Source organism: Trichomycterus rosablanca, chromosome 19 (assembly GCF_030014385.1).
Source record: "Trichomycterus rosablanca isolate fTriRos1 chromosome 19, fTriRos1.hap1, whole genome shotgun sequence".
In the NCBI taxonomy this organism is placed as follows: Eukaryota; Metazoa; Chordata; class Actinopteri; order Siluriformes; family Trichomycteridae; genus Trichomycterus; species Trichomycterus rosablanca.
Genome location: NC_086006.1, coordinates 20,814,119 through 20,839,013, shown reverse-complemented (window position 1 = coordinate 20,839,013; position 24,895 = coordinate 20,814,119). Strand labels below are relative to the sequence as shown.

At 35.3% G+C, this 24,895-nt stretch overlaps 2 protein-coding genes and 2 non-coding genes across 4 annotated transcripts; 3 read left to right on the top strand and 1 right to left on the bottom strand.

The window, feature by feature from the left end:
• Positions 1-5,740: 5,740 nt before the first annotated feature.
• Positions 5,741-9,247, top strand: rpl10 (ribosomal protein L10). Its single transcript, XM_063015167.1, has 6 exons — positions 5,741-5,824; positions 7,098-7,156; positions 7,527-7,634; positions 7,710-7,848; positions 8,586-8,748; positions 9,017-9,247. The coding sequence occupies exons 1-6, from the start codon at positions 5,802-5,804 to the stop codon at positions 9,170-9,172; spliced, it is 648 nt and encodes a 215-aa protein (XP_062871237.1). The 5' UTR covers positions 5,741-5,801; the 3' UTR covers positions 9,173-9,247.
• On the top strand, positions 8,375-8,508 carry LOC134334022 (small nucleolar RNA SNORA70). The gene has a single exon (XR_010015443.1). It is a non-coding gene; the product is annotated as a small nucleolar RNA SNORA70 (small nucleolar RNA).
• On the top strand, positions 8,820-8,954 carry LOC134334023 (small nucleolar RNA SNORA70). Its single transcript, XR_010015444.1, has one exon. It is a non-coding gene; the product is annotated as a small nucleolar RNA SNORA70 (small nucleolar RNA).
• A 3,707-nt stretch (positions 9,248-12,954) lies between the features above and the next one.
• dnase1l1 (deoxyribonuclease I-like 1) lies at positions 12,955-18,564 on the bottom strand. Its single transcript, XM_063015166.1, is given in 9 exon segments — positions 12,955-13,178; positions 13,304-13,400; positions 14,092-14,249; positions 14,370-14,482; positions 14,865-14,977; positions 15,072-15,152; positions 15,822-15,928; positions 16,789-16,939; positions 18,492-18,564. Coding segments are annotated over 8 exon segments (945 nt in total). The 5' UTR covers positions 16,933-16,939; positions 18,492-18,564; the 3' UTR covers positions 12,955-13,046.
• Between the last annotated feature and the right edge of the window lie 6,331 nt (positions 18,565-24,895).

Genomic DNA, 24,895 nt, shown 5'->3' with positions numbered 1-24,895 from the left:
GGTCCAACAGGAGGCTATTATTAGTACTAGTATTTTGCTTGTTCCAATGCGTTTCGAAATGCAAGTAATCAAAAGGTTCCTAAAATCTGTAGATAATACTGAACTTTCTTACCAATGTGTGCTTTGTGTTTTTATAATGATTACGTTTCACCAACGTAAACAAGTTTCCTGGTATTAGAAATGACAAATTAAAAAACAAATATATGCATGAGCAGAGGTACCTGAACTGAAACAAATCAAAGTGGTGTTTTCTTCCCCCAAGTCTTTTATTTTCTGATACTGGAACACTTTAGTGGGCTTTATCTCACTTACACCAATCAGCCATAACATTAAAACCACCTCCTTGTTTCTACACACATTGCCTATTTTATCAGCTCCATTTACCATATAGAAGCACTTTGTAGTTCTACAATTACTGACTGTAGTTCATCTGTTTCTCTGCATGCTTTGTTACCCCCTTTCATGCTGTTCTTCAATGGTCAGGACTCTCACAGGACCACCACAGAGCAGATATTATTTGGGTGGTGGATCATTCTCAGCACTGCAGTGACACTGACATGGTGGTGGTGTGTTAGTGTGTTGTGCTGGTATGAGTGGATCAGACACAGCAATGCTGCTGGAGTTTTTAAACACCTTACTGTCACTGCTGGACTGAGAATAGTCCACCAACCAAAAATATTTAGCCAACATCACCCTGTGGGCAGCGTCCTGTGACCACTGATGAAGGTCTAGAAGATGACCAACTCAAACAGCAGCAATAGATGAGCGATCGTCTCTGACTTTACATCTACAAGGTGGACCAACTAGGTAGGAGTGTCTAATAGAGTGGCCAGTGAGTGGACACAGTATTTAAAAACTCCAGCAGTGCTGCTGTGTCTGATCCACTCATACCAGCACAACACACACTAACACACCACCACCATGTCAGTGTCACTGCAGTGCTGAGAATGATCCACCACCTAAATAATACCTGCTCTGTGGAGGTCATGTGGGGGTTCTGACCATTAAAGAACAGGGTGAAAGCAGGTTAAAAAGCTATGTAGAGAAACAGATGGACTACAGTCAGTAATTGTAGAACTACAAAGTGCTTCTATATGGTAAGTGGAGCTGATAAAATGGACAGTGAGTGTAGAAACAAGGAGGTGGTTTTAATGTTATGGCTGATCGGTGTATATAATAGGAACTGGTTATTAGTAATTGAAAATTACTCATAACATTATGAAACAATAGCAAACTATGATTTTTAGCAAAACCTCTACTTCCTTCTACACACAAACACACGGACATACACTTAAAAAGTCCATTACTATATACCAGGCATTTTATATATCGAATTCACCTGTACATTTATATAATAATCCAATCAGCTGATCAAGTGTCAGCAGCGCAATGCAAATAATCATGCAGACCCCACTCAATAGCTTGGTTAATGTTCACATTAAACATCAAACTAAGGACAAAATGTGTTTTGGTTCCTGACAGGATGCTTTGAGTATGTTAGAAACTGCTAATCTCTTGGTATTTTAACTTACAACACCCACACATCCCTTCCACAGTTTAATGTACACAACCTTTAAATCCAAAACTGCATTGCATGTGAAATCATCATGCTAATATGATAAATATTTGCCTTATGACTTTAGGAGAACTTTGGAAACCCGTTGTTACTCAACCCACTTTCAGGCTGTATCAAGAAATGTCACCTAAAACTGTCTTACCCAAACAGAAGCCATACATCAATTACATGCAGAAGGTTCTCAAATGCATATTTTGGTCATTGTTCTTGTTGTTGCCCCTACTTTGGGTGATGGACTGCAAAGCAGACTTCAATCATGATGCTTGATACCTTCATCATACTTCATAGCTTTTGGTGCTGGCATACAGTGCCCAACTGAGTAACGATTTTTGTCTACTTTTATTATTTAGGTCTATACATCATTGTTCTGGAAATGCTGTAAACATCTAGGTGGTGGCTGAGATGTATAGCCCAAAGCTGAGCTTTACTAGGCACAATTCAGATTCTAGGTGCTCTATATTAAAGAGCATTGTAACAGTAAAGGTGGTTTAAGAAATGATGTTGTAACTCTTTTCAACATCTCTATAATTAGTCTATTTAGGTCGTCTTTAGGTACACTAATTGTACAGAGCGCATCTAAAACCCACACAACAAAGAATAATGCTAACTGGTTTACCATCTTCATGGACCTCAACAGAGCTCCAAGAAAGACTGATGAACAAAGTCTTTGGGTGGGGTTCATGGTTTTCAAGTAAGAACCAGAATTGGGTGGGGCAGTTTAAAAATTACCAGAGAATGACCACAGAGGAAATTCACACATTCATATCATGTTTAGATGGGTGTGCATTATGTTTTGCACTTGCAAAACTTGGTGGAGCATTTCAATAAAATGTCAAGTCACTTCCTCATATTGAAGGCATCATATTGAAAATGTTTGGTGCCGCCTGAAGAGAAGAATTAGACATCAGTCAACCATGAACTGTTGAGCAGCTGAAGTCTTGTATGGAGAAAGAATGAAGAAAAATTCTACTTGCAATACAGCAACAAGTAGTGTCCTCGTTTCCAAACCTTTAAAGAGTCTCATTAAAAGAAAAGGTGATGGAACACAGTAACATGCCTCTGTCCCAACTTTTTTGGAGTATGTTGCAGACATTAAATACAATAATCAGTCACAGATTCTTCTTTTTATTGCATTTTATAAAATGTCCCAACTTTTGTAATAAACACTGAAATAAAAATTTGATTTTTTATTTAGCTATCAAGAGAACACTTCCTGGGTGGCACCTTGGCACAGTTGATGTGGGAACACAGTAAAAAGTGTCCCGAGAACCTGGAATCAATCCTTGTTTTCGGACACTGTCTGTATGTTTTAAATGTAGCATTTGGTGTGGCCATATTTATAATGGCTAATTAGTAGAACATACACTGACCAGGCATAACATTATGGGTGAAGTGAATAACACTGATTATCTCTTCATTACGGCACCTGTTAGTGGGTGGGATATATTAGGCAGCAAGTGAACATTTTATCCTCAAAGTTGATGTGTTAGAAGCAGGAAAAATGGGCAAGCTTAAGGATTTGAGAGAGTTTGACTAGGGCCAAATTGTGATGGCTAGACGACTGGGTCAGAGCATCTCCAAAACTGCAGCTCTTGTGGGGTGTTCCCCGTCTGCAGTGGTCAGTATCTATCAAAGTGGTCCAAGGAGGGAACAGTGGTAAACCGGCGATAGGGTCATGGGCGGCCAAGGCTCATTGATGCACGTGGGGAGCGAAGGCTGGCCCGTGTGGTCCGATCCAACAGACGTTGCTACTGTAGCTCAAATAGACTCAGAATGTCAGAATACACAGTGCATCACAGTTTGCTACGTATGGGGCAACAAAAAGGGACCATCAGAATATTAGGAAGGTGGTCATAATGTGATGCCTGATTGGTGTATTCTGACAGCATTACAAGCTGACTTAACTTACCCTGTTTAGTTCAGGCTAGTTTAATCTATCAGAAATAAGAGAGGAAAATCAGAAAGTACGGTCACACTGCTTGGATCAGACCATCCCTCTAAACCATGTTAACTAACTACAATGATATTCTCAGAATAGACCATCTATCATTGCATAAAGAAAGATGACCACAAAAATTCAAAGCATGAACTCATAATTACTGTACAACTAAGCTGGCAGCACTGGAAGAATTTTGTTTAAAGAAATGAATCAAATTGCTTTATTTCACTAAAATAAAATGTTTCTCAAGATACTTTGTGGATCATTATGTAAGAGAAAGCAAGACTGTTGCTGAACTGAGCACAGTCCCATTTAAGGCAAAGAGTATTTGTTTGCCCCACTCAGGCCAGGAATACCACAGGATGTAGGAACAGTTTGGATTGCTTTAAGAGCTTTGGCTATGTGGCTAAAGTGAAGTTTGATTAAATATAAACTAGTATAAAAAGGCTTGGAAAACATGGACAATTGTGTCTATGTCATACAGACTTTAAGGCTGTTTCTTTTTTACTGGCCCACGATAAAGGTAAGTCAGAAAGACGTAACATTTTGGGGTTGACCAAGAGTAAATGTTAGTGATTCCATAGATTCCAATAACATCCCCAACATTTGTTCTGAATTAGGCAAAGTTAAGACATATGAGGTCATTTTCTCTACCAGAGAATTGAGAGGGGGAAAGAGGAGGTCTTTACCACCAGTGACTCTATTAATGTAACAACAGGGGACATCTTTAGGGCGAAAAAAAAAAAAAAAACAGCAGCAATGAGTGAGCTTTATCGCCCTCTGTTGTCTCTTGTGAAACTGGTTTCTTGTTTGAACATGTATAACAAACCCCATTTCCTGGGAAGTTGGAACATTTTGTGAAAAAGACATCTGTGGTTTGTTAATTCTTTAGAATTTTTACAAAACTGACAACAGTTTAAAACAATACTTTTAATGTTATGGCAACACATTTTGAAATTGATGCCTGGAACACAAAAGAAATGGAGCGCGCAGGTGGCACAGCAGTCTAATGTGGTACCAGACCACTGCTTGAAATCTCAAAGTCTCAGCTGTGCTACTGACTGGCCAAAAGCCCACACAAGCACAAATGGCTGTGTCTGAGCAAGGGAAAGGTCACTGTGGCCTTTGTTTGCTGGCTGAGGCACCTGAACGAGAGATGGCTGATTCACTGAGAGTAGTGATGACTCTCTGCATGGGATACTGCTCTGTGTGAAACCCTGTCTCTGACAGTTGAAAAAGAAGTGTCCTCAGTCAGTGGTAAAAACACTTGTTTTTACTGCATTTTACAAAATTGCCCAAGTGTGGTCACTTGGCCAGTCAGAAATGGGGTTTGTACTTGGCCAAATGTTTGTAGACCCGCCGTAACCCTGACCTGGATAAAGTGGTTGATGAAAATTAAATGAAATAATAATGATAATAATACCAAGCTGCACTGGTCCTTTCTGTGCAGCATTTGCATGTTCGCCCCGTGTCTGTGTGAGTTTCCTCTGTGAGCTCCAGTTTCTTCCCACAATCCAAAGACAATCCAATGCAGTCAGGCCACTTGGAGATACTAAGTTGCTCCAGGTCTGAATGTGTGTGTGGTGTGTGTACTGTATATTAGTGTGTTTGCCCTGTGATAAACAGGTGACCAGTGGCAGTGGTAGTTTAATGGTTGAGGTAATGGACTGGATATAATATTCGCTAGTTCAGACAATGGCTCGGTGGGTAGCACTGTTGCCTCATAGCAAGAAGGTCCAGGGTTCGATTCCCAGGTGGGGCGGTCCGTGTGTAGTTTGCATGTTCTTCCCGTGCGTGGGTTTCCTCCAGGAGCTGCAAATGGAACATAAATACCAGGGCTGTGTCTCAATCCGCAAATATAATCCGTTAGTTACCTGCCCACTTGAAATCGAATTTAGCACACTGTATAATAAATAGGGTGGTATTTGGGACACATCAGGTGCTTATCCAGTTTATTAATACTATATTCATGTTCTCAGCTTCTCTTTGTGGCGTCTGAGGCTATTTTGGCACTATGAGACCCGGGTAGGGAGTAGAGAAGTAGGGAGCAGGCAGCCATTTCCAACACAACCACTTGCTCGCTACATGCGGATGTGACGTTTCGCTTTACAATATGACGCAGCGGAAACGCTCACGTCTTCCTTTCCTCCATTAGGTGAGTGCGTGGTAGGAGCGCGTTCGCGGCTGCTCTTGAGAAAAGAATGAAATATTCGCTCTATTGGAATTAAAACGAGCGAACAAGTTTATAAAAATTTTCCTTTTCTGTGTTTATTTCAGGTCGCAGCCATGGGGCGCCGTCCAGCGCGTTGGTGAGTGAAGTTTATTCAGTGCTTTTAGGGGAGAGCGGGCGGTGAAAATGGCAGACCTGGAACCATGTGCAGATTACTGCCTCGCAGTGGCTAATGCTAATTAGCTTCAGCCATGTAGCGCACTGGATTTAATTGTTGAAATACAAATTCAATGAAATATGAAGCAGTTTTAGATTAGATGCTGAGTCGGTGGATAATTTGAGTCGCCGTGACAAGGGCTGTTTATTGAAAGAATGACTTGGTTTAATAGATCGGTATACCGACATTAGGTTGAGTCCACGTTGGCCATTTTCTTCAATTTAGAAAATAATAATTTGCAAGATCTAAGTCATTTTAGAATGACATGTGAATAACAGTTCCCATGGCAACAATGTATATCATGCATTATTGTGGTAGTGTAATGTTTGAGGTACTGGACTGTTGATCTGACAAGAAGAATGTCCTGGTTAGATCCCCAGCTGGAGCGGTCCTGGGTCCCTTTCTGTGTGGAGTTTGCATGTTCTCCCCGTGTCTGTGTGGGTTTCCTTCCAAAGACGTGCAGTCAGGTGAAATGGAGATTCAAAATTGTCCATGACTGTTTGACATTACATTTACATTTTAGGCATTTAGCAGACGCCTTTATCCAAAGCGACTTACATTAATGTGACAGTATACAGTCTGAGCAATTGAGGGTTAAGGGCCTTGCTCAAGGGCCCAACAGTGGCAACCTGGCAGTGGTGGGGTTTGAACCGGTGACCTTCTGATTACTAGTCCAGCACCTTAACCGCTAGGCTACAACTGCTACATTAAATTTGTGAACTGATTAATCTTGTGTAACAAGTAATCATTTCTGTCATCAATGTAACCAAAGTGTGTAAAACATGACGTTAAAATCCTAATAAATAAATAGCTGGTTCAGGCCTCACCACACAAAGTTGCCACTGTTGGACACCTGAGCAAGACCCTTTTCCCCATTGCTGTCATTGTAATCAGTCATTTTGAATATAAGGGTTTTGCGAAATGGCCAAAAAAGTAACCCACGAAAAAGACATGTCTTGTAAATAAATATACAACGTAATTACAGTTTTTTTTAACAATATTAAACAGGCATGACTGTTTCTTGAATATATATTCACCTGCACACGCCTTTGTCTTTCTGATTAGATGCCAACTACATGTACTCTGTGTTCTGGTGCAGTCACAAACTTCAGTCTGTGTTAAATTGTTTACACTGGCAGTATGTTAAATGTAACATGTAACTATTTAAATTAATCGTTTGTGGTTTTACTCACAGCTACAGATACTGCAAAAACAAGCCCTACCCCAAGTCCCGTTTCTGTAGGGGTGTGCCTGGTAAGAGAAACAGTATTCATAAACATTGTTTATACTGTAGTATAGACATGTATACATAATTAGTCTTTTTATTATTGCATGCATATACATTTATTAGTAACAGTTATAGCTGGCTAGTTTGTAAGTTCACACATGCTTATTTTATACATTATACGTTTCAAATACTAATTATTTGACTACTAATTGGTTGATTGGAATGCATTGCGTGTAGCCAAGAACTTAGTCACCCCTGTTGTTCCATTGTGCCTAATTTATGCCTCTGCAATGAAAACATGAGTAGCTTAAATTCTTACTGCTTTGCTGTGCATTATAATATATACAATTACTTTAATCACTCTTGTTGCTTCACCTGATCTTTCTGCTTAACTAGACCCCAAGATCAGGATCTTTGACTTGGGCAGAAAGAAGGCTAAGGTGGATGAGTTCCCTCTATGTGGTCACATGGTGTCTGATGAGTATGAGCAGCTGTCCTCTGAAGGTAAGTAAGGAGCAAATCAAATTGAGTCAATGTGCTGCTAAAATAGTTTGTCATTAAAAAAAAACTCTTGTTTAGCTCTTGAGGCCGCCCGTATCTGCGCCAACAAATACATGGTGAAGACCTGCGGTAAGGATGGTTTCCACATCCGCGTGCGCCTGCACCCTTTCCATGTCATCCGCATCAACAAAATGTTATCCTGTGCTGGAGCTGATAGGTAGGTTTGTGCCCAGTTTTAATCCTGATTTTAGATATGCCTAAAATGTTAAATGTAACCAATGAATAATGTAATGTTGGTCCAGTTTGTTAAATGGGTATGTTATCTTGGTTCCTAATCTGTCTATGATAAAATGCTAAATGTAGAAATTGCCGTACACCTATTGTGTCTTTTTACTGATTGCTTGAGAGATGCCAGTTTGGTTGGATCCTATTAACTGATAACTGGTCATTACTGAGCGAGTTGCATGACTTATGTTTCTTTGTGGCACACTCCTTATAGGATACATCTGTGAATGTTGCAGATTGTGCTAAACTTGTTTTGAACTGGCACTGTCGAATCTTTTTGAGGCAGTCCACCTCCCACAGTTTAAGAACCACTGGCCTAGGTAAAGTGCCTGAAAAAAGGACACTTTACTTCTTACCGGGCTATTAGGTTAGCACACAAGCCACATCACCTAAATTGTTACTTGTTTATCTTAGCATAACGAGGAAACAATGGTGGTGATTTGGGCTTTTGACCACAACTGCAGCTTATTAAGCCGACCAGCTCGGTTGTCTGTACTGCTCTGGTGTGCAAAGGCTGCAGACAGTGAATCTTTGGTTGTGTATGAACCCAGCTGTTAAGTGCTGGGTCCTTTAAGGGACCACTGAAACAACCTTCACTTAAGTGATACTTGCAGCTGTTTTTGTGTTTTCATGTTATTGTGATTAACCAGGTAATGTTTGTTTCTTCAGGCTCCAGACTGGAATGCGTGGTGCGTTTGGAAAGCCACAGGGTACAGTGGCCCGTGTCAACATTGGGCAGGTGATCATGTCCGTGCGCACGAAGGCCCAAAACAAGGAGCACATCATCGAGGCTCTGAGGAGAGCCAAGTTCAAGTTCCCTGGTCGTCAGAAGGTACGTCTAAAAGTAGTAGTTGAATTACGGATGCATGCTATATCAAAAACAGGAACATTATTTTTGCTAATCTGCAGCTTATTAAGCCGACCAGTTTGGTTGTCTGTGCTTTTCTGGTGTGCAAAGGCTGCAGACATTAATCCTTCGGTTTGTGTATGTGCCCAGCTGTCAGGTGCTGGGTCCTTAAAGGGACCGCTGGAACAAAAACTATTTTTTACCAATTTGTAGTACCTGGCTTTACATGTTCTTTTCTCATTCTTCTCTTTAGATCCACATCTCCAAGAAGTACGGCTTCACCAAGTTCAATGCTGTAGACTTTGATGACCTGCTGCAGGAGAAGCGTGTGATCCCTGATGGCTGTGGCGTGAAGTATGTTCCCAGCCACGGACCCCTGAGCCGTTGGAAGGCCGTTCATGCCAACTAAGCACTTCACACTTATTATTGGCTGTGTGAGACAAGGCGCTCAGTTATAAATAAAACCAAACGTGTTTTGATGAAAGTGTGTGGTTTGTCTGTTTATTCTTTGAGTTAAGTTTTTTGACAACAGCAGTAAGTCAAAAAAAATGACTACTCACCTTATTTCCTGTCAAATCATCTAACCTGAGATGTTTAAAGGAAGCCTGTATTATTTGGTAATGCACATATACCAGCAGGTAGTTTAGAAGGTAGATTGTCCTACACTGCATCCTGGTGTGGTTTCTTCTGCAAGTAAATGATGCACATGTGATTTGGGAGGAAACTGGATTTGTCAATGTCTTTGTGCTCAATGTAGGTGCCTTAGAAGGTGGACATTAGTTGGCGTGTGTTGGGTCATTTACTTCAGCAGAATTACTCTTCTCAGATTCTGGTTTGTACCAGTCACCATAGCCCTCATGTCTCAACATTGATGGGTCTTGGCTGCCCAACAACCTGGTGGCTGCCTGTGAGCACCTTCTGCAGTTAGCTCATTTGCCAAGTCCCTCAGGTCTCTGCTGCTCAAATCTGGCAGTGGTGAGGAGTGAACCAGCAACCTTTCTGATCACTAATCCAGTAGTTTAACAACTCGGTTTCCAGTGAGTTTTAGGCTAGGCTAGGCTAACCAGCATAAATTAGTTTAACCCACTGTGAGGTTACAATTACCAACTCCATGACAAAAAGAAGTCACTTGTAATGTTTATGTAACTTGATTATATTTTAAAATGTCATGCCTGCAACACAAAAATATTGGGACAGGGTAAAAATAAGAGAAAGTAGTTTATAGAATATTCAAGGTACACTTAATATTCCACAATACACACACAAACTGGTGAAAGTGAGGGTATCATAATTGAAATACAAGACTGCAAATAATTCAGATTCTTCAACATATACATAATATTGTGAAAAGATTCAGGATATATGGAGAAATCTCAGTACTTTGGAAAACCATCATCATTTAACACAGTTCACTGCTACATCAAGAAGTGCAAACTAAAACTCTTGTTTGCAAAGATAAAGCCATCCATCAATTTTATGCAGAAACATCACAGAGTTCTCTGGGCCCCAACTCGGGTTAGGTTTACTGGAAAACAATGGAAATATATGAGTGAACTAGCCTGTTAAAAAAAGTTTAAAAGGACCATCGAGACTGTTATCAGTGCAAAAACCAACATGTTTAGGTACGAGGATGCCCACGGCATGTGTGAAGGTACCATTGACACAGAAGTGTACACTGGGATTTGAGATGCATGCTGCCATCAAGACGGCGTCTATGGTTATTTTGCACTTGCTAAAAGTAAACAACCTTTGAAAACAACCTCAACCTCCCTACTGCCTTACTTTTAACATTTTGTCCTGCATTAAAGACATAAATGATCATTTTCAAAAATCAGTTACATTACTACATCACTTACATTACTAGACATTAAAAATAGTCTGCTACACCTAAACTTCAAGGCTGAAAGCATGTGGAAACCCACCCCAAATACTGAGTTCAATTAATTTAGCTTCATCGTGATAACAGACTGTCCACACACACAAAGCGAAGTTCATAAATACATGGTCTGACGGTCTGATTCCCAAACCCACTGAACAACTTTGGGATAAACTGAAATGTTGATTGTGAGCCAGGCCTTCTTACAACTAGTAGGCTTTTCCTTACTAATGCTGTTTGGACTAAATGGCACAAAATACAGGATTTCCAGTCCAAATTCTGCAGGCTGTTATAGCTATAAAGTGTGAAAGAGGGAGTGGGCAACTTAATGTTAAACACTGGGCATTAACAGATTTATTTTCCTGAAACTCTGTACTAATGGAATGTAAAAATTCCCATGAGATTTTCCAAGGTTCTCATGCTTACAATCCTACTGTCAAAAACCTGGTTTGCACTACTCTAGAAGCATTCTGGGAAGTTTAACCCAAGTTGTTTGTTATACAGTGCCTTGCAAAAGTATTCAGCCCCCTTGAACTTTTCAACCTTTTGCCACATTTCAGGCTTCAAACATAACGATATGAAATTGTAATTTTTTGTGAAGAATCAACAACAAGTGGGACACAATCGTGAAGTGGAACGAAATTTATTGGATATTTTAAACTTTTTTTAGAAATAAAAAACTGAAAAGTGGGGCGTGCAATATTATTCAGCCCCCTTGCGTTAATACTTTGTAGCGCCACCTTTTGCTGCGATTACAGCTGCAAGTCGCTTGGGGTATGTCTCTATCAGTTTTGCACATCGAGAGACAGAAATGTTTGCCCATTCTTCCTTGCAAAACAGCTCGAGCTCAGTGAGGTTGGATGGAGAGCGTTTGTGAACAGCAGTTTTCAGCTCTTTCCACAGATTCTCGATGGGATTCAGGTCTGGACTTTGACTTGGCCATTCTAACACCTGGATACGTTTATTTGTGAACCATTCCATTGTAGATTTTGCTTTATGTTTTGGATCATTGTCTTGTTGGAAGATAAATCTCCATCCCAGTCTCAGGTCTTTTGCAGACTGCAACAGGTTTTCTTCCAGAATGGTCCTGTATTTGGCTCCATCCATCTTCCCATCAATTTTAACCATCTTCCCTGTCCCTGCTGAAGAAAAGCAGGCCCAAACCATGATGCTGCCACCACCATGTTTGACAGTGGGGATGGTGTGTTCAGGGTGATGAGCTGTGTTGCTTTTACGCCAAACATAACGTTTTGCATTGTGGCCAAAAAGTTCGATTTTGGTTTCATCTGACCAGAGCACCTTCTTCCACATGTTTGGTGTGTCTCCCAGGTGACTTTTTATAGATATCTTTGAGAAATGGCTTTCTTCTTGCCACTCTTCCATAAAGGCCAGATTTGTGCAGTGTACGACTGATTGTGTCCTATGGACAGAGTCTCCCACCTCAGCTGTAGATCTCTGCAGTTCATTCAGAGTGATCATGGGCCTCTTGGCTGCATCTCTGATCAGTCTTCTCCTTGTTTGAGCTGAAAGTTTAGAGGGACGGCCGGGTCTTGGTAGATTTGCAGTGGTCTGATACTCCTTCCATTTCAATATGATCGCTTGCACAGTGCTCCTTGAGATGTTTAAAGCTTGGGACATCTTTTTGTATCCAAATCCGGCTTTAAACTTCTCCACAACAGTATCTCGGACCTGCCTGGTGTGAAGACCTTCCTTGGTCTTCATGATGCTCTCTGTGCTTTAAACAGAACTCTGAGACTGTCACAGAGCAGGTGCATTTATACGGAGACTTGATTACACACAGGTGGATTCTATTTATCACCATCAGTCATTTAGGTCAACATTGGATCATTCAGAGATCCTCACTGAACTTCTGGAGTGAGTTTGCTGCACTGAAAGTAAAGGGGCTGAATAATATTGCACGCCCCACTTTTTAGTTTTTTATTTCTAAAAAAAGTTTAAAATATCCAATAAATTTCGTTCCACTTCACGATTGTGTCCCACTTGTTGTTGATTCTTCACAAAAAATTACAATTTCATATCGTTATGTTTGAAGCCTGAAATGTGGCAAAAGGTTGAAAAGTTCAAGGGGGCTGAATACTTTTGCAAGGCACTGTATGTTGACAGTGATGTACTTTTATGACCCCTACAGACTCCACACTTCATACTGTTTTTAAGCAGGATATTCCCAGTGTGCCATTTTAAACACAACCCTAATCTACTTTCCGGACTGGATCCTTACATGTCTTGTGCGTTGTTTGTGTGAGCAGTATGCACAGAAATAAGTACAAACCCACCTTTATTTTTCAAGTGTCACATTGGTATAGTAAATATTCAAGTATCAGAATCAGTGCATGTTCTTATAAATCTCAAACTGGCTTTGAAAAAGAAATTGTCCACGTTCAGCACATCAGTGTGAATTCATTTGAAGTAGTATTGGGAGACCCAGAGTCAGCAGGAACAATGGGGTGCATCTTAACTCACTACCTGACCTGGTCTTCAGCTCCACTTCTATAGGATAGTGATCACTTACTTTTAGTGCCTGTAAATATAAATCAACAGCTCTGTCATGTGACTTCAGGACAAATGAAACTGAGTGAAATGGTATGTGTAGGTTGTTTTGATGTGTAACGTGTCTATTTTTGTATAAAGGCAGCAAAAAATTACCTCTTCCTCCGTGATCCTGAACTCACTGGCAAAGTTGAACGGCTGTGCTGAAAATGGTACGATAGCTCTAAGAAATTCATCTCCATGCACAACAATCCTGTAACAACAAAGTTTAACACACTGGGATCAACCAGAAAATAAGTTAAAATGTACTTTTTACATGGTCAAAATTTTATAGACACCTCATAAACAATAAATATTTAGCTGGTTTCCTTTTTGCTGCTATAGCAGCATGCACTTATCTACAGATGTGCTTTAATATAATTTGGAACCACAGGGATTCACTTCAATTGAGCCTCAGGAGCATTAGTGAAGTCGGACACTGTTGTTTAGTGATACTAAGGTCTGGCTTGCAGTTAGCATTCCAATTGATCCTGGTTGAGCTCAGTGCTCTGTGTGCACGAGTCTAGATCTTCTACACCAAACTTTACTCTATAGACTCTATAGACAAGGTTGTGACCCAGGGTTTGGAAAAACCCAGCATTAGACTACCAAATGGTGAAATTTAATTTATCACTCCAGAACCACAATTTTAGAGTTGAGTGTTGTTGCACTAGCATCGGTAGCATCCAGTGGCAATACCAGATAAAACATCATTTAGATGTTCAGTGTGATTCATTCTTCTAATGTTTGTCCATGAACATTACATAGCAATATGCCTCATTTATAAAACTGTTAGCATTGTGTGTGACTCAAATAGTTCAAATCCATTAATTAGAAAAGGTATCTAAATACGTTGGACTTGTAGTTTAGCAAATTTATAGAGAAATAGGATATGAAGTCTTCACCTGTCATATGCACAGTCAGTGGATCCTCTCACTGTAGTGTCCTGTTTGTCTTCTATTAGCCAGGTAAAAGAGAGATCAGTATACAGTCTGATGTTCCGTTTGTTTTTCTTCGCCACATATCCACAAGCTGCATTGAAGTCACCAATGAACATTATATCCTATAACAATTCAACAACTGAAGTAAATAAGGGAAAACATGTCTATAACTTCTAAGTTGATCTAATGATTTTAGCATATTTGTATACAAGTATAATTCATGTACCACTGTACCACCCCACCTTTGTCCTCCACCTCTGTCTAATATCTTCAAAGACATCGTAGAGTTCATCAATCTCTTTGGTGGCATTTGAGGGACTGGTGTGCATTGGAATCAGGACAAACTCCCCAATTTCTGAAATGCACAGATACCTTAATTTAGTAACATTACAGTAAAAAATAAGAAAATGTATAATGTTATTAGCATGTCCTTGTTGATAAAATGGATTGTTGGTGTTCCATAATAACAAAGTCAGCCTTTTTCTTGATTTAAGTAGAAAAATTAAACATTCTGTGGCTTAAGATGATAGGTCCCTGTGCTCCCTGGTGCAACATACTAGGTCAAGCCAGTAGCCTGACACTGGGACGATTTTTTGTGAGCTGCGTCACTGTGCGACTTGCAAAAATTTCATCGTTAGTATATCATTATCTTATAAGTTACTCCTGGAAAAGTTCTGATATTCAAATTATATGGACAGAATGTGGTGTTCAAAACTAATTTTTATATTTTGTGATACCTGTTTTAGGTGCTCTGAAGCGCACTACAAAAGGTTCCCTAGCGAAAGCATCCTCATCCCCTTTCTGTGTGTCTGGGTACTGATACTGATTCATCAGACTGGCTGAATCTGTCCTGTGGAAGAATAATCAGGAATAATCGATCAGAAATGTACATTTTTCAAACGTTTACAAAAATAGAGCATTTACTAAAAAACTAAATTCTTTACCTAAATACGAAGACATATTGTTCCTGATAGATTTGTGATCTGCCAAGACGTCCACTGGACACATAGTTGTAATGGTGATCACTGTCATAACTGAAAAAAATATATAGTTACACCACATTGGGTATGTTAACACACTTACTGGAGGTTGCCAACTTCCCTTTCCTAATATTGGCATATGTGTGGGAGGCAACCAGTGTTAAAAGCTTTTCTGTAGTAACATTCAGGGCAGTAACATACACTATATAGCTGAAGCATGTAGGAACCCATTCTGATATTTAAATTGCACACCTGTTTAATAATCAAGCTGTAGCCTATTGGTTAAGGAACTAAACTAGTAACTAGAAGGTTGCTGGTTCAAGCTCCACAACTGCCAGGTGGCTGCTGTCAGTTGCTTAGACTGTATACTGTAACTGTAATGTTGCTTTGGATAAAGGCGTCTGCTAAATGCCGAAAATGTGCAAAAAAGTACCTGATATGCTTTCAACTTTGTGGCAAGTTTGGATAAGAGAGTTCTTCCTGTTCTAGCATGGCTGTGCCCCTGTGCAGGTCCATAAAGTCATGGTCTGACAAGTTTGGTAGTGAGCCTGCACAAAGCCCTGAACCCTATTGAACAGCTTTGGGATGAACTAGAACTTTGATTCTGAACAGCTCTTCTCAGCCAACATCAAATGCTGGTTCGATTAAATGAGCACAAATTCCCACAGAAGTCTTATAAACTGCTCTTAAAGAAGAATGGGGAGATCTAATGACTCTATATTTATACGTTACTTGTTAAGACGACTGAGTAGACGTGGAATGGCCTTCTTCTTCTGATCTCTGACCTCCTGGAGCAGGCACACATCACAGCGTGACACAATCTGAAAAATCAAATCAAATTTGAAATCTTAGTATGCTAACCTGACTTGCAGACAGCCTACATGTACACACCCATTCTGTTATTGGGTTCACTTAATTCAGCCACTTATGCACTCATTGCCAACATGCATGATTGTATGCACTCCCCATAGACAAATAATGGCGGCAGAATTTGTCATAATGGGAAATTAAGTGAGGCAATATCATAGGATGCCTTCCCTGATCACCTGACCATGAGCTTGTTGGACATCCCATTTCAAAAACAAATGGTATTAAACTAGAGTAACATCTATGTGATCTGTCCAGCTATTTCAACAGCCACTCTTCTGAGAAGGCTTCTCACAAAACTTTGAAGTATGTCTGTGGGAATTTGTGCCCATTCAGTCAAAATGAAATGTTCCAGTTCATTCCAGAGCTGTTCAGTGAGGCTGATGTCAGGACTCTGTGCAGACCACTGGAGCTTCTTTAAACCAAGCTTTAATTCATGTCTTTATAGAGCCTGCATTGTGCACAGGAGCACAGTCATGCTGGAAAGGATTGGGGCCTTCCCTAACCTGTTGCTGCAAAGTTTAAAGCATATCATTTGCTTTATATAATTGATATATTACACCAGTTAGCAATTGTTGGGGCTAAAACACATTAATTCAAATTTAAAAAGCAAAGATTTTAAAATTCTTCCAGCAATAAAGGACCAAGTCTTTTATTTTTATTTTATTAATTAATTTAAAATGAATTATTGTTTATTATTTTAATTAATTTACCATGGGCAAATGGTAAATACATGACATGCAGTCAGTCTAGTAGTAACAATTATAACATATTAATATTGTTTTGTTTTAATAAACAATAATATGTGCCTCACCCGGGTTACAGTGTTCAAAATCACACCATCTTCAGCTTTTGACTCCCCAAAGCTCTGAACGTTAAACGCACAGATTTTGAATGCATGGCAAGACAGTGAGCCATAGAGGTAAACAAGGCAGAGCACTGTGAGAGGAAGAGTCATTGTAGACCTGCAGAAAAATAAACACACAGAAAAAGAATAAATTCTTGTCTAGCAGCCTTTTTTCTTTCTTTTTTTTTTGTTTCAGGACAGGTCATAAAGGGAAACACAATAGAAATTATGTACCGGATGTGAGTGGTTACATAAAGGATAGAACACAATATAAAGAATATATTTACCACTTATGTGAAACACTTACTCCCACTCGTAATGTTGCAACCATATTTCAGCACCAGAAAGACATAATTTTAGGGCTTCATGGATTGTAGTAATATATAGGCGGACCTTTACATGAAAAGTGTTGAGAATCCCTGGTGTATATCACAACACCAGTGAAGTCCGGAGCAGTACAACTAATAACCTGGAGTGAAGAATCATGCTTTGCAAAGATGGGTCTGGATTTGGTGAAAGACAGAAGTAATGTAATGTAATCTTCGGTTAACTTTAAATGCAGACTTCTAACCAGACATTATTGGGATTTAGAGCGGGTAATCTACCCTTTGCAGGTTTGAGAGAGAGAGAGGGGGATCCACACAGCAATACTGATAATACTCATTATCAGTAACCACTTTATCATGAACAATGCAGTGGTGGGTCTGGAGCTTATGCTAGTACAACTGAGCGCAAGACACGAATACAAAAGAGACAAGGCACTAATCCATAATATAAATCCAATATAAATCGGCCAATCCACACAATGGAATGTTCCTGAACGATGGGATGTTACCTACATAACACAGTGAGAATATGCAAAAACAATACATAAACCGTAAGCACAGGCAAGAGTGAAAGCTTATTTCATGGAGCTGTGCAGAAACAACACTACCTGCAACACCATGATCCAATAATGTCATTACAAAATGACTTTTTAACACATTACTATAAAGTATACAATAAAGTATAATAACTAGTATTATAAGAGAGTATTCCATAATACTCATCCTCCTGTTTCTGTACGACACTCGGGTTAACAGCTGTACTTTTCATTCATCATTTACTGACTTTAGTCTTTTGAATTCTAAACCCTCACACAGACCTATTCCCGCACTTCCCCAAAGTATGGAAATATAGTGTGTCAGACCCCCACCCCCACCATGCAGTCATTCTATTAAAACCATCTGGTTCCAAGTAATATTTCTCTTGACTTATTTACCTCAAAAACACACCCTGACCTTTATTATGCCAAAGCATCTCATAAAAGCCAGCACAAAAGACTAGTCAGCTAGTCACTAGTCAAAACAACTAGTCACAACATGTGTAGTGATGTTAGCAGTTACATGTTTTTTTCTGCTGTTCAGCAAACTAACATGCTAAACTCAAACTACCTCTTTATTTCTAAAAAAAAATGCAAACTTATAAATGTAAGAATACAGTAACAAGATTGTTTTTATCCCATTTTCTTTTCCAACCACAACATAATAAACAGAACACTTAAGCAATATAAGCAGTTTTACTTCTCTTTTTTTGTTACTCCATTATTACTGTACTTATAAACCTACAGAATATATAAGAGGACAAACACACGTGCAGTAAATACTAAGTTCACACAAGATTGATTTTACCTCAGCTGACAGATCAGGTAACTTGACCACTTTTGAGGAACGTTTCCCTTTAGGACGATCAGTAGGCTTTTGTTCTAGGAGGCGTTTAGTTTAAAACAGGATGATCCACCCTCTCCAGGCCTCATAGACAGAAGGAGGAGCATGACTCTAAAACTGGAAACACTACTGTTACTACACTTGTAAATACACCCAAACATTCATCTGTAGGCGCATTGGAACGCTTGTCTGGAGCTGCGTTCACTATATAATTTGACGTGACCATAAGTACAGCATACAGGGTCATGTTTCACAGAAATTTATACTTTTTAACTGTATTGTAATATCAGTTGTAATTTGTCACACGAAGACGTTGTAGTATTGTTTAAAACGACTCTTGGTTGGAAGAAAAGCAGTACATTTACAGCAGACACAAAACCGTGTTTTACATGTTTTCTACCATTTACCATCTACCATGTTTTCTTTAAAATGAAGCAAGCTGACAGCCTACGTACAACAATTAGATAGATAGATAGATAGATAGATAGATAGATAGATAGATAGATAGATAGATAGATAGATAGATAGATACTTTATTGATCCTTTGCAGTAACACCTAAAATACATAAAAATAAATAAATAAAATTAGTAACACCAGCAAATACACCCAAACATTCATTTGTAGGAGCTGCGTTCACGTTATAATTGGTCATGACAATAAACAGAGCACACAGGGTCATGTTTCACAGAAATTAATTAATTTTAACTACATTGAAATTTCAGTGGTAATTTTTCACACGAAGACCACTGTTTGTTTAAAACGACGCTTGGTTGGAAGAAAAGCAGAACTTATTTAAAGCAGAATTGGTTTACATGTTTTATACCATTTACCTAAGTGTAAGAATAAAGCAAGCTGACAGCCTACAACAATTAATAACACCTGCAAATACACACAAACATTCATCTGTAGGCGCACTGGAACGCTTGCCTGGAGCTGCCTTCACGTTATAATTTGTCATGATAATTAGTAGAGCATGTAGTGTCATGTTTCACAGAAATTTTAACTACATTGAATTTTTAGTGGTAATTGTTCACACGAAGACTTTATAGTCTTGTTTAAAACAACGCTTGGTTGGAAGAAAAGCAGAACATATACAGCAGAAAAGAAATGATGTTTTCATATTTCCTACCATTTACCTAAGTGTAAGAATAAAGCAAGCTGATAGCACTGCGGTAAAGTTAGTTTTATATTCGACATTCGTTTAACATTCGCCATTCCGATTTATATAAATGGTTGAAAACACACTTGACATGTACAAATTTTACGAATTCTTACACAGATTTAAGTAGGCTACATACTACAAAAACTATTTTATAATCATTTTAAGGTTAAATGTGTTTATTTAAAGAAAGATTAAAATGAAACCGCTGATCAAGCGTTAACTTCAGCTAAAGCGTTAGGGAGCGTCATAAAACTAACAGAAAAACGTAGGAAACATTTACTCTGCACTTATTACAGAGAAATACATCCATTACAGTCTTGTAATGTATTAATGGATTCATGTCAATTTATTTTTTATGAACACAAATTAATGTATCTCACAACCTACAAACCTTGTTTTATAGATAATACATTTATTTTTATTTTCTTTTAATTTAGAATTAAGATCAATAAATCCATGATATTTTGATATTGGAGACAAATAAATCTATTAAACTCTGATATGATTTAATATAATGAACCCAAACTATTTTTACACATTAATGTCCCTCACATCCTACAAAAGTTGTTTTTTAAATAATACATTTATTTTATTTTAATTTATAGTTAAAATCAGTAAACCCATAATACTTTAATATTGGAACTAAAGAAATCTATTAAACTCATACATGATTTAATTTCATGAACCCAAACTATTTTTAATGTACACACATTATTGTCCCTCACAACCTACAAAAGTTGTTTTTTAAATAATACTTTTATTTTTATTTTATTTTAATTTATAGTTAAAATCAGTAAAAGAAATCTATTAAACTCTTACATGATTTAATATAATAAACCCAAACTATTTTTATTATACACATATTAATGTCCCTCACATCCTACAAAACTTGTTTTTTAAATAATACTTTTATTTTTTATTTATTTTAATTTATAGTTAAGAACAATGAATCTATAATACTTTTATCTTGGAACTAAATAAATCTATTAAACTCATTCATGATTTAATATAATAAACCCAAACTATTTTTAATATACACATATTAATGTCCCTCACATCCTACAAGAGTTGTTTTTTAAATAATACTTTTATTTTTAATGTACTTTAATTTATAGTTAAGATCAATGAATACGTAATAAGTGTGTATAAGAGATACATCTATTAAACTCTTACATTATTTAATATAATAAGCCCAAACTATTTTTAATATACACATATTAATGTCCCTCACAACCTACAAACCTTGTTTTTTAAATAACACTTTTATTTGTAATGTATTTTAATTTATAGTTAAGAACAATGAATCTATAATACTTTTATATTGGAACTAAATAAATCTATTAAACTCTGATATCATTTAATATAATAAACTAAAACTATTTTTAATATACACATATTAATGTCCCTCACATCCTACAAAACTTGTTTTTTAAATAAAACTTTTATTTTTCATTTATTTTAATTAATAGTTAGAATCAATGAATCCATAATATTTTTATATTGGAACTAAAGAAATCTATTAAACTCATACATGATTTAATATAATAAACCCAAAATATTTTTAATATACACATATTAATGTCACTCACATCCTACAAGAGTTGTTTTTTAAATAAGACTTTTATTTTTATTTTATTTTAATTTATAATTAGAATCAGTAAACCCATAATACTTTTATATTGGAAATAAATAAATCTATTAAACTCTGAAATTATATAATATAATAAACTTAAACTATTTTTAATATACACATATTAATGTCCCTCACATCCTACAAAACTTGTTTTTTTAAATAATACTTTTATTTTTCATTTATTTTAATTTATAGTTAAGAACAATGAATCTATAATACTTTTATATTGGAACTAAACAAATCTATTAAACTCATTCATGATTTAATATAATAAACCCAAACTATTTTTAATATACACATATTAATGTCCCTCACAACCTACAAACCTTGTTTTTTAAATAATACTTTTATTTTTCATTTATTTTAATTAATAGTTAGAATCAATGAATCCATAATACTTTTATATTGGAACTAAAGAAATCTATTAAACTCATACATGATTTAATATAATAAACCCAAACTATTTTTAATATACACATATTAATGTCCCTCACATCCTACAAAACTTGTTTTTTAAATAATACTTTTATTTTTCATTTATTTTAATTTATAGTTAAGAACAATGAATCTATAATACTTTTATCTTGGAACTAAACAAATCTATTAAACTCATTCATGATTTAATATAATAAACCCAAACTATTTGTAATATACACATATTAATGTCCCTCACATCCTACAAGAGTTGTTTTTTAAATAATACTTTTATTTTTATTTTATTTTAATTTATACTTATGATCAATGGATCCATTATATTTTTATATTGGAACTAAAAAAATCTATTAAACTCATACATGATTTAATATAATAAACCCAAAATATTTTTAATATACACATATTAATGTCACTCACATCCTACAAGAGTTGTTTTTTAAATAAGACTTTTATTTTTATTTTATTTTAATTTATAATTAGAATCAGTAAACCCATAATACTTTTATATTGGAAATAAATAAATCTATTAAACTCTGAAATTATATAATATAATAAACTTAAACTATTTTTAATATACACATATTAATGTCCCTCACATCCTACAAAACTTGTTTTTTAAATAATACTTTTATTTTTCATTTATTTTAATTTATAGTTAAGAACAATGAATCTATAATACTTTTATATTGGAACTAAACAAATCTATTAAACTCATTCATGATTTAATATAATAAACCCAAACTATTTTTAATATACACATATTAATGTCCCTCACAACCTACAAACCTTGTTTTTTAAATAATACTTTTATTTTTCATTTATTTTAATTAATAGTTAGAATCAATGAATCCATAATACTTTTATATTGGAACTAAAGAAATCTATTAAACTCATACATGATTTAATATAATAAACCCAAACTATTTTTAATATACACATATTAATGTCCCTCACATCCTACAAAACTTGTTTTTTAAATAATACTTTTATTTTTCATTTATTTTAATTTATAGTTAAGAACAATGAATCTATAATACTTTTATCTTGGAACTAAACAAATCTATTAAACTCATTCATGATTTAATATAATAAACCCAAACTATTTGTAATATACACATATTAATGTCCCTCACATCCTACAAGAGTTGTTTTTTAAATAATACTTTTATTTTTATTTTATTTTTATTTATACTTATGATCAATGGATCCATTATATTTTTATATTGGAACTAAAAAAATCTATTAAACTCATACATGATTTAATATAATAAACCCAAAATATTTTTAATATACACATATTAATGTCCCTCACAACCTACAAACCTTGTTTTTTAAATAATACTTTTATTTTTAATGTACTTTAATTTATAGTTAAGATCAATGAATACGTAATAAGTGTGTATAAGAGATACATCTATTAAACTCTTACATTATATAATATAATAAGCCCAAACTATTTTTAATATACACATATTAATGTCCCTCACATCCTACAAACCTTGTTTTTTAAATAACACTTTTATTTGTAATGTATTTTAATTTACAGTTAAGAACAATGAATCTATAATACTTTTATATTGGAACTAAACAAATCTATTAAACTCTTACATGATTTAATATAATAAACCCAAACTATTTTTATTATACACATATTAATGTCCCTCACATCCTACAAAACTTGTTTTTTAAATAATACTTTTATTTTTCATTTATTTTAATTTATAGTTAAGAACAATGAATCTATAATACTTTTATCTTGGAACTAAACAAATCTATTAAACTCATTCATGATTTAATATAATAAACCCAAACTATTTGTAATATACACATATTAATGTCCCTCACATCCTACAAGAGTTGTTTTTTAAATAATACTTTTATTTTTATTTTATTTTAATTTATACTTATGATCAATAGATCCATTATATTTTTATATTGGAACTAAATAAATCTATAAAACTCTTACATGATTTAATATAATAAACTCAAACTATTTTTAATATACACATATTAATGTCCCTCACAACGTACAAACCTTGTTTTTTAAATAATACTTTTATTTTTAATGTACTTTAATTTATAGTTAAGATCAATGAATACGTAATAAGTGTGTATAAGAGATACATCTATTAAACTCTTACATTATTTAATATAATAAGCCCAAACTATTTTTAATATACACATATTAATGTCCCTCACAACCTACAAACCTTGTTTTTTAAATAACACTTTTATTTGTAATGTATTTTAATTTATAGTTAAGAACAATGAATCTATAATACTTTTATATTGGAACTAAATAAATCTATTAAACTCTGATATCATTTAATATAATAAACTAAAACTATTTTTAATATACACATATTAATGTCCCTCACATCCTACAAAACTTGTTTTTTAAATAAAACTTTTATTTTTCATTTATTTTAATTAATAGTTAGAATCAATGAATCCATAATATTTTTATATTGGAACTAAAGAAATCTATTAAACTCATACATGATTTAATATAATAAACCCAAAATATTTTTAATATACACATATTAATGTCACTCACATCCTACAAGAGTTGTTTTTTAAATAAGACTTTTATTTTTATTTTATTTTAATTTATAATTAGAATCAGTAAACCCATAATACTTTTATATTGGAAATAAATAAATCTATTAAACTCTGAAATTATATAATATAATAAACTTAAACTATTTTTAATATACACATATTAATGTCCCTCACATCCTACAAAACTTGTTTTTTTAAATAATACTTTTATTTTTCATTTATTTTAATTTATAGTTAAGAACAATGAATCTATAATACTTTTATATTGGAACTAAACAAATCTATTAAACTCATTCATGATTTAATATAATAAACCCAAACTATTTTTAATATACACATATTAATGTCCCTCACAACCTACAAACCTTGTTTTTTAAATAATACTTTTATTTTTCATTTATTTTAATTAATAGTTAGAATCAATGAATCCATAATACTTTTATATTGGAACTAAAGAAATCTATTAAACTCATACATGATTTAATATAATAAACCCAAACTATTTTTAATATACACATATTAATGTCCCTCACATCCTACAAAACTTGTTTTTTAAATAATACTTTTATTTTTCA

What these genes read in the sequence shown, in the direction of transcription:
- rpl10 (XM_063015167.1), top strand. Translation starts at nt 5,802, where the DNA reads ATGGGGCGCCGTCCAGCGCGTTG. An exon ending in GGGCGCCGTCCAGCGCGTTG is followed by an intron (nt 5,825 to 7,097) that starts GTGAGTGAAGTT and finishes TTTTACTCACAG; the next exon opens with CTACAGATACTGCAAAAACA. An exon ending in AGTTCCCTGGTCGTCAGAAG is followed by an intron (nt 8,749 to 9,016) that starts GTACGTCTAAAA and finishes TCTTCTCTTTAG; the next exon opens with ATCCACATCTCCAAGAAGTA.